The following is a 13,787-nucleotide window of genomic DNA, read 5'->3' as shown; positions in this document are numbered from 1 at the left end:
GTATGGATTTAGTGTAATGGGATTTTTGGCACTCCTGATCTCTGGAGTCGCCTGAATAATGTCTGTGGTATACTCAGCCTATAGTCACGAAAGGGTAAGATACCTCCGGTTTTGATTCATGTCAACAGAAGTTGAAAAGAACCTCTTCAACTTCTGCAAATGGCCCTTCATTATGTTGGACTGTTTCCCTTTGTTCTCAGAATCCTCACATCCATAAATATTCTCATTTGTAATACTGAATTACAGTAGGTGAACAGGTTTTTTTATTGCATTTCAAAGCAGCATGCAGCCTTGTTTCCCAAAAACCCACATTCAAAACAGAATAACTTAATCAAGAGGCAGAGATAGTAATATTCTCTACTAAGAAAACTACTTTTAAGTGAGGATCCACTTACCTAAACTGAAGCCAACATTTTCAAACATGGACATCTAAAAATAAGCACTGGCTTTGGCTAGTTTTTCAGAGGTGCAGAGTACCTGCTATTTCCATTGGCTTCAATTAGAGCTGCAGGGGCTCAAAACCTCTGAAAATTGGACTATTTTAAGCTAGGGACCTACATTTGAAAATCTTGGCCTCAACTTCTGTAGTTATATGGTACTCTTATTCTGAGTGTGCAAGTCCTGAAGAAGACAGTTAATCTGCCATTTACATCACCGGTGGTTGTATGTCAAAAACCAGGGCAGTATATTGAAAGATTGAGAATACAGATGCACATGAAGTGACTTTCTGATTTCAAGGAAAGTGCAAGTGCTGCTTTCCAAACTGAAATATACACGGACTAACCAGTTGAAATCAGTCTGATTCCACATGACTGCTCTATGTTTTAAATTTGATTTAATTCAAAGAGTATGATCAGCTTTTCTGTAATGCTCAGCAATGCTAATTTTAGAATGTCATAATAAAACCTCATGAACCAGAGCATCACTTGCAAACCACAGGGAGCAAACTTGGTCAGGAGTTTTATGGTTCCTTTCACCTTCCTCTGGAACAAGTGTAGGAGACAGGACACTGATGGACTGTTGGCCGGATCTGGTGTGCCAAACTGAACAAACGTAGTAAATAAAAATTGCATAAGTGAGTTGAACACACTGAGCTACTGGTTGAGATGATCAATTTATCAGACTAAAGTTGAGATTTACAAAGGAGCGCATGGGAGTTAGGTAAATCCCACTGCCCGTGGGCTCCTAACTCCCTTAGTCTCTTTTGAAAATCCAGCCATAATGTCTAACTAGCAAATTGGTCAATAGATTCTAGAGATCATTTTTAATTTGGTCTTGCACACATTACTGTTGCCCTTAATGGAACTTTTACCTGCTGGTGGCCAGGCCTTGATATATCCAGTGCAGTGGACTACAGCATACTGTGCTTCTCCTTCTTTTACTGGGCCTAGGCCATTCCTAAATGAGAAGAAACAATAATTTACTAATTACACTAGTAATAATACATAGCACAGCTCTTACATAATATTCAACATCTCAAGTGCTGTATAAGCCATATCTAATTACAGGAAAGCATCATTTTATAGATGGGGTTAACTAAGGTAGAAAGATTAAGTGACATACCCAAGGCCCCTAAGGTCTCTGTGATAGAGGCAGGATTAGAATTCAATGGTGAGCTTCCAGTGCTGTGCTCATTCTACTCGGATGTGATCTCAGGCTATTTGTGAACCATGAGTCGAGTCTAACATACGAAGACTTGTGCAGGTCAAACTGGGAGATTTAGCTCCAGTGAAACAGACAACTAGAAAAGTTAATTATGACATACTGTAGTGGCAACTGAAACAAACTCACCTGTATCTTTTTCGCATGGTGGTTATTCTGTTCAGAGGTAAATGATCCAAAGGAGCATTTCCACACCTAAAAGGAAGCCAGCATTTTGAAAGGGCACAACCAGATAATATAAAAGCTTAGGGGGAGGAGGAGGAGAGAATTTGAATCCTTTTTAAAGATACATATTCAAGTAATATTGTGTGTTTGCTTTTGATTGAATGTCTTAGAAAATTCTTCTTTTCTAAGAAGTTGTTTTTACTAAAACCCACGTGTTCTGTTTGTTTGTATGTTTATTTTACTTCTTAGTGCCCCAGGTATTTTCAAGATTTAAACAATAAAGAAATACTAAGAAAAATATTGGCTCACAAAAGAAAATCCTACAGTTAAGATGAGGCTAAACAAGAAATAGAAGAGAAAAAAAAATAAACAGCCTGAAACAGAAAATTCCAGGATTGGTTTAAGCAGAAATGGACTGCAGCAGACCACAAACACTTTAAAAACAAGTATGAAAACTAGACAAACATACAACTTAGACCCTCAAATAAACCATCCAAACAAAATAATTCCAACTTCCAGAGGATTTATTAGCACAGAGAAATCACACATTATATACTTGTGTATTCATCAGTTACTTATGTATTGGACACTAGCCATTTGTATGTACACCCACATATAACAATGCTGCCCCTCACATGGTATAAACCTTTCTGTGGGAATATAAGATTGGTACATCAAATATCTACAAATCCTAAACTACTTACTCAGGTATTATCCATGTAATGCCACAGAAATTTGTGTGTATATACTGGCCCACAATGTTACTGTACTGAATAACCAACTCCCTGCTATTTGTGTTCCAAACAGAGCTGGGCAGAAAAAGGTTCTCCCATCCCACAAAACTTTCTGAGATTTCAAAACTTCCCCCCCGTTTTGCACTGGGATGAAACCAAAACCTTTCAAAAGGAAAAATAAGTCCCCCCCCCATCCAAAAACAGAGAGACACACCTCCTCCCTGCCAAGAATAGGCAATAGCCCAATGGGTAGGCCACTCACCTTAGATGTGGGAGAGACCAAAGGCTTAGGTTTTTCATGTGAATGTCTTGATCATTGGGCTAGACTGTCCATCTCTTTCTCTGGCCCAATGAAATATTTCATTATTTACAGAGTGGAACAGCTCCAACATGAGAGAGACCCAGCCCAGAATAGCCAATTGCCTGTTAGTTAGGGCACTAATCTGGAAAGTGGGATAGTCAGGTTCAAGTCCCTGCTCCAAATCAGGCAGAGCAGGGTCTAGAACCTTGGTCACCCACATCCCAGATGAGTGCTCTAACCACTGAGATATTAGCTATTCTGTTCTGTCTCTCTTACACGCTCTCTCTCACCCATCCCCTAACATTCCATCCTGGACTTGAGGAACTTGACAAAACTAACTTTGTCAAAACTAACACATTCCTACAAAAAGTTTTGGTTTTGACAGACGGGCATTTTCCAATAAAAAAAACATTTTGTTGGAAAACTCCTGACCATCTCTAGTTCCAACTGACTTGTACTAAAATCAGCTTTGACTACCTAATGCCTGACCAACAGCTGACTATTAATGATGCCAAGTAACTTTCTGTTTACAACTTTGACTTGTATACCTGTGTGTCATTATTTGTATTTCCAACCGCACAGTTAGTTGTGCAGCCACATGTAATTATCCTTTCAAAGCCAAATAAATGGTTTGAAAAGACAAAACTGAGTTTATTTTAATTTAAAAAAGAGGAACTATATGACAAAGAAAGAAGAAATCATGCAGCAAACAAGGCAATCTCAAATAATTTACAATATCTGAGATGTGTTGGAGTTCAGGTACGAAGGCTTCCTCCCCACTAAGATTTTTTTTGACTGATCACCGCCAGGAAGTAGGAGGGGAAAGAAACAGTAAAAAAGGTTTAGAATTAGAAACATAATGGGACTACTCACATGTGCAAGGTTACTCATGCACATTAGTGTTTGCAGGATCGGGGCCTTAGTAAGTAACTGTGATTTGGATGGTTGTTTTTAAAAGCTGGGAAACAACTGTAAACTGGATATTAGATCTGGCTCTGTTTGCTCAAAGACCTCATCACATGATCAATAAACGTGGGCCAAAGGATAAAGAGGTGCATCCTAAATGACGAACATCAGACTGAATAGTCTTACTAAGGCAATATTTGCCCGAATTAATTAATTTTATATCATTACAAATCAATAATAGTCTTAGAGGTACATGAGAGGACGTGTGCGATACTGGTTCCATAATTCCAAAGCCCAAACGTAACTCCTGTCGCGTAGTCAGATAACCAGGGGGTTAAGTTGCAGCTTTGAGCACTGTGGAGCACTGGGAGAAGGAGGCAGTGTGACAAAAGGAAGCATTCAAGCGGTTTGCGATACTGAAAGGAAAGGTGAAGCCTGATCTTCCTCCTTGCTGAACAGTTTCCTGTTCTATCACTCTGCTGCCAAGCCAACACTTGACCCTTTATGAATAGGGCTAGAGTCTTTCTGTTGTGCTTCTCAATGCTAGTAGCCAAATTTGGGCAGTTGCCTGTGTAGATCAGCAGGGCTGGTAGACTGTCTTCATCTCTACAGGAGCCATGTAGGGTCAGCATAATGTGGTCTATAGTACGTAAGTGACTGTCATATTTATACTACTGTTATGGAACTTCCAAAGCACTCTCAAGGATCTCCAGGAGCTTTACACACCAGAATTGATTAGATTTAATAATTATATGTAATTAGGATGTGTGTCACTTTAGATGTTCAAAACACTATGCAAATACAAATTAATCAGGCAGGCGGGTCTCAGGCTTAATTTTACCTTTGAACCTTTTGGCTAATTTCTGTCTTTTTAAATCATAAAAGTTTTTGCATCCTTTATTCTCAGCATACAAATTGGAAAGAGGCTGCAAACGCGACAGTGTGCTTGTCCCCTTCAAAGTCACATTGATGGACCTTTCACTATGTTATAGCTACTTAATGTTATTACTACAACTAATCATTTCTATTACAGGGATGCCCAAAGGCCACATTCAGGATCAGGCCCCATTGTGCAGGTGTCTCATGTTAATCACTTTCTTGTGTTAGTTGAGAAACTAACAACAGAAGAGTCACAGAAACTTACCAGAAATTTGAAAATTGTGAAATAACCCTTCCCACCCATCTCACATTTACTCATGTATCAGGAATTAACTAGTTGATCAGTGTTAAATCTTACATTGCTGGCTAACTCAGGAACTAAATTCCTGCTTGTCTGCAACCTATTTTTAGTATTATTGGCTTGTTGAAAAACAAAAAACAGAACAAAACAAAACACCCCAGACAGCCTAGTTTCCAGTCCACTTTTGAAGGCTTCTTTCCAGAAGTATTGATTTAAATAATCAAACTTGAAGAGACATTGGCTTATATTCCACTGGTTAGGATGGTCTGAGGCTCTCTGGAATAGCGCACAATAATGCACACTGGTACGGATATGATTTAATGACTTTCTTGCTAATTACAGGAAGATGCAAATTACAGATTTACATTAGATGCAAAAGCATGCATACTGGGAAGGTTTAATCAGAGTATGTCAGTACACTCCATATTTTTAAACAAGGTCAAACCTGACGAAGTGAGCCAAAATCCTGAGGTGTGAGAAGGGATAAGTATATAGAAGGAATAGAGAAATATGTACCTCATCCTGCAAATGAAGGAACGTCTTGATCCCATGCACATTCTCATTGAGGACTGCTGACCTTCCTTCTTTACTGTTCCAGTCTTCAAGTCCAAAATTCGCCCTAGAAAAACCAAGGAGAGAAATTCACGTTTGGTGCAGTATTTAATCTCAGATACTCCAAGCTAAAGAGACAGCAGGCTCATAAAAGATATACTTCTGAAGCAACTAGGGTCACATATTTAAAATAAATGGTCCTAATTCTTTTTTTACACAGTTATGCATTGCTGCAACCATTGATTTCTGAGAAATTATTTCTGATTTACAATGGTCTAAGTGAGAGAAGAATCACACCTAGTGAATTTGCTGTATGACCCAGTGTTTGCCTGCCTCGCTAGTTTGGGAGGTGAAGTGGGGTGATCTGAGGACAAAAGATGCAGTAAGGACAAGTGAAGCTTCCTGACTGGATCCATTGCATGTCTCTGGGTCAGGCTGCAGGTCTCTGGTTTAAAAGCTGCCTTTCTTCCCTCTCGCCCTCATTACCATTATTCTTGCACCTAGGCTGACTGCCAGAGGAGCACCTGTGGTGAGGCCCCACAAAGCTGCCAAAGGATGGAAAACAAGCAGCATGTAAAAAAAAGAAACAAACTAAGTGGAGGAAATGAAAGAACAGTGACAAAGACAGAGAATAAAGGGGGTGGTGGAAGAACAAGGACCGAAAAAGAGAGAGACAACAGCAACTGTGCCAAGGCATCCCGAGCGGAGATAGAGTAGGAGGAAGCTTCCATCGGTGAGTCTATCAGTGAGGAGGAGTCTCCAACAACAGATTCCAGCTGATAGGGGCAGCTACAGAAGCAGCCAAATCAGGAGCAGCTGCACTGAGGGGAGGGGGCAAAACCAGACCCAGCAGGGGTCGCCTCTTCACACTGTATCCCCCTAGACTCAGAACTGTGTAGGGGTCACCCACGCACCCACACACACACAGTGGAAACCAGAAGCCAGTTGATGCCTCCCCTTCTGACCATTATGTAGCCTTGGGGGAAAAAATATACAGAGAGGAACCAGCCAGAGATTCCAGCTGGAAGGAGCCGACTCAGCCAAAAAGAGCACCTTTGGACATTCAGGGTATGTCTACACAGCCAGCAGCAGCAAGCCTCTAAGCCTGGGTCACCAGACTTGGGCTTATGTGCTACTGTGCTAAATGCAGCTGCGTAGACGGCTCTTTGAAGTTGCAGCTCAGGCTTCATTCCCCTGCTTCACTCGGCTTCGGAACCCGAGCGCCAGCCTGAGCCGCAAGGTCTACATGGCTCTTTTTAGTGCTGTAGTCTGTCCATCTTGGCTCGGAGGCTCCTCGCCACAGGCTGTGCTGCAGACATACTCTTAGAGAGCTTTTGACATGTTGATTGGACTTCCTCTGTGCACATGGGCTGTTTGCGCCAACTCTCTCCTCCTCCTCCTCCTCCCTGGTCTCTCCTTAGCTTCACTCCACATCTACCTCTCCCTTCTCCCCTGCCCTGCCCCCCTCAATGTCTTTTCTCCCTTCACTTTCTCTTTCTATTTAGCTGATCCTCTCCTAACTAACACCATTCCACCCAAAAAAAACTAGGGCGCTAACATGACGTTTGCTGTCATCACAATGTTCACTCTGTGTTATATCCCTTTCCCCAGCCAGTCTCTGTTTTGTCTATTTAGACTGTGCGCTATTTGGAGCAGGGACTGCCTGCTGCTCTGTTTGTGCAGTGCCTAGCACAGCGGGCCCCATCCTTACCTAGTCCTTAGGCACGATCGTAATAAACATAATTAATTAGTAAGAAACAGAGGTGAACCAATGGCATAAATATACATCTATGTTCCCCTGAGAGAAAAGCATTAAGTAATGGTCAGATGCATAATGTCATGGAGAAATTTGGATCAATAGTGGGTTTTCATGATACTGCTTCTTGCCTGCTAAGAACTGACACAAATTAATTTTACATGAGCCACCAAACACCCACCAACAGGTAAAAAATTCTGGACATTAACACCACAGTATGGAAATGAACCAATGATACAGAGATTAAATGCTTCATATAACATTAACACTCTCTTCTCCCCCATTTTTTTCAATGAGTATCTTTCACTAATTCAGGCTATACAATTTTAATAGACAAGCTTTTAAAAAAAAATCAACTATTTCTTTTTGTGTAGCAAGTTAGCATAAAACAAGATGCAGCTTTGTTGGCATAAAACAAGATGCAGCTTTGTTGGCATTAAAATGAATGGAAAATCTAAAACCAAGTGTCTCTCACTATAAACACACGACTTAGTTTGGAAATGAGTTTATTTCCACAAATTAAGCTCTGAAATTACTGTCAGATATTTAGATCCACAGAATTATTTTACTCCCACAGGGAAAAGGAATTAATTGAAGACATGCACATCTGTGAATGGGAGTAAAATCTTTACAGAACACTTTAAAGATGAATATGGCAACAGAGAGCATTCCCAATTAACTATCACGGTACATTAAAGGTTGCTGCTGTAGGAATGTTATCCTTGCTAACCACGGCCTGCATCATGCCTTCAGGCACAGCCTTGAGCAAGGGATGGTACGTAAACCACACTAGCCCAGATGTAGGCCTGGGAGGGACTGTGATTCAGAGACACCCCTCAAAGGCATAAATTCTCTCCCTGCTCCTGCGGGTTGCAGAAAAATGGTGGTAATCTGATGCAGGCCCCTGCTAGCAGCAAGTTATGACACCATCTCCCCCAGCTCAGCTGTGCTGGCCGGTGTGTTGGAGGGACTGGGCCAAGCCTCAACCATTCTCCATCATCCTGCAGTGCAGAGGGATTTCAGTGGGGAGAGTCTTACTCCTCCATTCTTCCTGCACAGCCTGTTTTCCAAGCCACAATCTAGCCCCCCCAAATTAATAATTAAAGTTTAGAAAAAAAAAATCAGACAAGCAGCAAGTTGATTCACAGATAAAAGTAATAATATAAGAAAGTGAAGAAAATTCATTTTAGACACTGTAGAGCATGTGTGAATGAACTATTTCCCACCCTTTTGATCAGACAAATCAAGGAGAAAAGTTGCCTTCAAGAATTTTTTTTTTTTAAAACCCAGAAATAACTAATATAAATTCCTTCAATGAAGCTATTAATAAAAACCAGGAATAACTATGCCTTTAAAAAGGTAATAGAAATCTCTCTGCTTTTATCACCAAGCAGCATATGAAAAGTATATGAGCACCCACTACAGTAGTAGATGGCTACTAAGTTTAAAGCTGTCCATGTGTGTTCCTTTGGCACGGAGTGCTTCGACAGAGCATGCTCCCCAAAAGTCACCATTTTAACTGTGGTGGTTCACTTTGTAATGTCTTCAGAAGATGTGTCAAGGAATACTGAATGGGCCAGATCGTGCCCTGACTTACACCCCCGGTAACTTCAGTGACATGCATGGCAAGTGAGTCAGAAAATCATTCTGAGGAATAGATATTCTGACCAAGCAGCTTGTTTCAATTGTCACTCAAATGTTTATTAGCTTTGCAGAGCTCTCACAATACATGGTACAGCTTCTGTAACACAATCAACACAAAGTACTCGTTGTTTATTATTAGAGTTTATGAATGAACTTATAATATTAAAATAAAGGAGGTGGGTGGGTTAATTTTAAACAAACAGATTAAAGGGTCAGGCTTTCAGCTGGCCTTCAACTAGTCTCCAAAATTGTGCTCATGAATATAAACTCTCTGGGGCAAGAACTGTCTCCTACTAGCACAACCAGGTTGGGTTCTCTAGGTGCTGCTATAATACAAAAACAATAATAATAAATAGAACAACGTTGGGACCGCAGAGCATGTGTGAACGTCATCTGGGCTGATGCCTCCCTACCCAGCCTGAACATACCAATGAGTTTGTACACGAGCCCTGGTGCAGGAACAATTGTGGGCACAAGTTGAAAGGCTAGTTTTGAAAACATGAACCATGTGGCATTCGGAGTCCCACATGTTCTGTATATGGTGACATCTCTCTCTCTCACGCAGACACATGCCCACCCACCCAACTATAAGAGGGAGGTCTTGATTTTTAATAGTGCCAGTTAAGACACATGCTACCCAGATTACCTGGTTTTTTTCCCTCAATACTCTTGAAAAATATGCTTGGCCACACACACATCATTCCATCTTACAACCTCTTTTACATCGGTAGCATTCAGCCTTTATTAGCACTCCTAATGTGGAGAGTCACAAAATAACCAAGTCAAGCTGACCTGATGCTGTATCACAATGACTGTCATGATATTTTCTCAGTGTGATGACACAGGACTGCATCAACACAATATCACCAGGTACTGATGCAGCAAGAGGTACTCATCCCGCCCCCCCACTCCATTCTTGACTACGTGGATGGAGCAGCTCAGATTGCTCCATTCCTAACTGCGCAGGGGTTAAGAAATGAGGGTCCTGGCATATTTTACACTGCTGGATCCAGCTGGCACTCCCCGCTTCGTCTGGCACACACTTATCAGGCAGCTTGGGCAGCTCATCAGCCACTGTTGCTCTACCTGGTAGCAAGCACCTATCAGATGTGTGAATCTCTTGGAAAGCCACAGATCTGCTCATAGCTCACGGATCAGTAGCACCGACGGCCACCTCCTTTATCATCTCCAGAACTACAGTTTGTTTCAGTTGCTCACGTAGTGGACCCTGGAGTATCCCAAATTGCAACCAAGCCCATAGTAAACAAATCACAGCTGCGTGCCATATGAGCAGCTGAATACAAGACGACTGTAAACTCCATATTCTGATGATAATTCTGTCATAGGATCATAAAACATTCATCACTCTGTGTGCTCCTGCATCTGTTACCCCAATACAATTTCCCTGGTGATATATTGCTCATTTAGAATCGCCCCGCAGGAAACACATGTGCAAAATACACTTGATTCTGATGCTGGCAACAATATTCTGATTAAGAAATCTTTGCAGAATATTAATTTCAAATTACTACAATATAATACTATACACAAAATGTGCATCTTTTCTTTTTTTTTTTCTTAGTACATACTGTAGATCAGTTTGAAGAGAAAAGGTCCAATAGGGGTAACACATCAATGTTACTGTCTGGATCACTGATCAGCTTTTGCAGTAAACTGCTTATTGTGTATGTGGTTTATTTTAGTTTCAAACTAAATCCCACCCTCCCAGATCTAGCAAGCATGGTGCCTATTTCCCAGCCACACCGCTCTGAATGCCACTTGTGCCTCATCATCACTATCGTAGCTGCACAGCTTTAATTACACTGCAGTTTGCTTTGCAGAGAGAATGAACGAAGAACTGAGCCAACTGCATAGTAAAACATATACATTGCTTGGATTTGGACATAACTGATAACTTACTGAACGTTCCCCATTACAGTTCAAGTTCAAAGTGCAGCACTGCTTAAACCAGTGTGAAGCAAACTCACAGCCAAACCAGGGTTGCTTGCTCAGCATGCAGCAGCAATGTATCACCAAGCAGAGCCTGGGTCAGATAACCCCAGGCTCAGGTATTTCCACAATCCCAGCACAACTGCAGATCAGTCTGAAGAAAAGCGCTATCTGGCCAGGAACCCAGACTCCCTCCCCCGCTTTGACAAGGGATCAACCTGCTTCCAGCCTTGTCTCCACATCCCCATACCCCCCTGCACCCCGCCTCCAAAGTCTCAGATTCTGACTAACTGGTTCCGACCTTCAGCATGTATCCGGACTCCAGCTTCAGCATTGACTTAGCTTGTCTTTGGACTCTGACCACCCAGCTTCAACGTCTGGCCTGCAGCTGAACTCTGGCTAGGTTCGGATTCTGGTTTGGCTACGGACTCCGAACTCGGTAGTGACCCCGGCCCTCGATTCCTTGGCCAGGGCCCAGGCCCAGGCCCAGGCCCAGGCCCAATCCTATGCCTATCTGCAACCCATACTCCAATCACCAGGCCTGATTATTGGAGGCAGTGCCTGATGCCATACAATAAACCATCTGTCCCCTGAAAGCAAACCACAATACAATCCAGGCTCCTGATGTCAGTTGCTACTGCTGTTAGGTGCTGCCAAAATCATTAAGTGTGACAAGGGACATGGTTCAGAAGATGAAATATCTGTGTAAAATTAGAGAGCCATGCAAGGATCTCATCACTAATGAGAATGGCAAGTAACCAGTCCAAAGCAGTGACGATACAGGCCACAGACACGCCGATACTGAGACAAATTTTCGAACAGTTTCTAAAAAGGTTCCATAATGGTCACAGGTGCATCTGTATACAAGTACAAAAACCTGATCCTGGCATGTGCAAATGGGTATTTGTGCATGTACCAGCCCATTTTGCACATGGAATTGCCATTTTGATATTCAAATCCTTTTTTCACATCAGAATATTTGAGATGGACCTAAGCCACAAAGTTCAGACCCAAGTCTGGAGTTTCTCAATGTTCAGGGGGTTTCCAATCTGGGATTTTGGCTCAAGCCCATCTTTATACAATAGCTGCAGGCCCTTCAAAAATGTGGCCCTCTGTGTTTAAACGTTGCATGCCAAATTTTATAGGCTGATAATTAGACAGCCTATGATTTCTTACTTTTTCCTCATTCTTTCTTTCGTGCATTTGATTCCCACTAAAGAGCCCAGGTGGTTGAGGTAATATATTTTATTGGACCAACTTCTGTTTGTGAGAGATAAGATTCCCACTAGACAGCAAAACCTAATTTCTAATTCTGTAGCAAGCTTTTTTTTGTCCATTTGATTCCAAGATCCTATAATATGTCTTCCTACAGGCAGGAAATTAAGGATAAAAAGAGGTATGGCATAGTAGAAGGGTTCTTCTTATTTCTTCAGGAATCCTCCCTGCAGAATGTCCTTCAAGTGCAATTTCCTCCAAATGCCCTTTTTCATAAAGATACAAATTATCATCATCATCATCAGACAACATTATTTCCACAATGACCAGCTGAGGGATTGAGGGTCTGCTGCATGGCAGCGTAATACCCCTCTTGAGAACGAAAAGGCCACCTCTTCTCTAAAGCCAGGAGAGATTTCTTTTCTCTCAGTCCTCAGGAACGTACAATAGACAAGGTGCATAATGGGGCTTTCTACCTTCCCTGAAGCATCAGGATAGGTTGCTGTCAGAAGCAGAATCTTGGACTTGATGGAACAATGGTGTGATCTGGTACAACAAATCTTACATTCCCTTGGACATCATCACTAACAACAAATATCAAGCTTCACGTAGTAGAACAGAGAGTCTTGTTTTCAAAGGACAAAGTTTAGCTTTTTTACAATTAATCTCAGCCCCTTGATTTTCTAAATATTCCATTTTTTCCCCCTGTAAAGATAAAATAAATGACAAAATTAAAAGTTTGGTTTGGCCAACATAACAAAAGATGATTTTGTGCTCCAAGAAAATACTCCACATGCTGCTCAGGGAAGACAAATAGAACACAGGAATCTGCACCAAAAGAATCCTTATGAAAACCAAGAACATCTTTATTGTGGTATAATAAAAAAGAGCAAACCAGGATAGGGCTGCAGGAAAACAAGAGGAAATGATTAACAATAAAAGCAAAGTGATGGTCAAGTGACTGATGCTATCAGATGTGGTTCCAAATATACAATGACCGCTGAGTTTAGGAGTCAATGGAGAAAAAACTCTATTCCACAATTGAGCTAATTAGAATTTTAAAACCTTTAAAAGGTAACAGAGCTGATCTTAAAGATTATGTGCACTGAGAGGAGTCTCAACTAAAACTGCTAGTCGCAGCCCTACCATACAAAACAGCAATGGTCACAAATGAATTATTATTATTACATTTGTACTGCACTAGCACATCGAGCCCCAGTCATGGAGCAGGGTCCCATTGTGCTAGGCACTGTACAAATAATGCTCCCTGCTCCAACAAGTTTACAATCTAAGTAAATTCTTGGGAGAATTTCAAGAGCATGATACAAAATGAAGCACACATTGCGAAGTTCTCTCTATTACAGTATCTCAGTCAAAGAACATGAAAGGTTTGGGTGCAGAGAATGTGATAGAAGAACTCTCCTGCTTCACTGAAGCCCATGGGGAGCAGTATCAAACCTGTAGTATTCCTTATGAGTAAATGATTAATTAAGTTCCATAAAGCTGAATTTTTGCAGCATTGCTGAGCAATCAGAACAGATTGTCATGGCATATCTCTCTCTGGCAGAGCCTTGCTTATGTGCTGTTCATTATAACACCGCTTTACGCTCCCTCTGCAGCTCTCATCCCCTTTTCTCTCTTTAACCTGTGACAAAACAACATGAATTCTTGATTATGTTTAAAATACATGGAGGGGGGGCCATGAAAAATGCATGCTTCTTA

General features: G+C 41.4%; 1 protein-coding gene across 6 annotated transcripts in view; it reads right to left on the bottom strand.

Annotated features, from left to right (window-relative positions):
* The window catches only part of ARNT2 (aryl hydrocarbon receptor nuclear translocator 2), a 129,497-nt gene that overhangs the window by 50,574 nt on the left and 65,136 nt on the right, over positions 1-13,787 (bottom strand). For all 6 annotated transcript variants that reach the window (XM_067555706.1, XM_067555708.1, XM_067555709.1 and 3 more), the window contains exons 6-8: positions 5,465-5,567; positions 1,792-1,857; positions 1,313-1,398 (exon numbers count right to left, since the gene is read on the bottom strand). In XM_067555706.1, coding sequence (XP_067411807.1) covers positions 1,313-1,398; positions 1,792-1,857; positions 5,465-5,567 — 255 coding nt within the window. The remainder of the gene's footprint in view (positions 1-1,312; positions 1,399-1,791; positions 1,858-5,464; positions 5,568-13,787) is intronic.

This window comes from Emydura macquarii, unplaced genomic scaffold (assembly GCF_026122565.2).
Source record: "Emydura macquarii macquarii isolate MOO-44397 ecotype Brisbane River unplaced genomic scaffold, CSIRO-AGI_Emac_v2 contig_1644, whole genome shotgun sequence".
NCBI lineage: Eukaryota > Metazoa > Chordata > Testudines > Chelidae > Emydura > Emydura macquarii.
The sequence above is the reverse complement of the archived record's forward strand: the minus strand, read 5'-3'. Positions and strand labels throughout refer to the sequence as shown.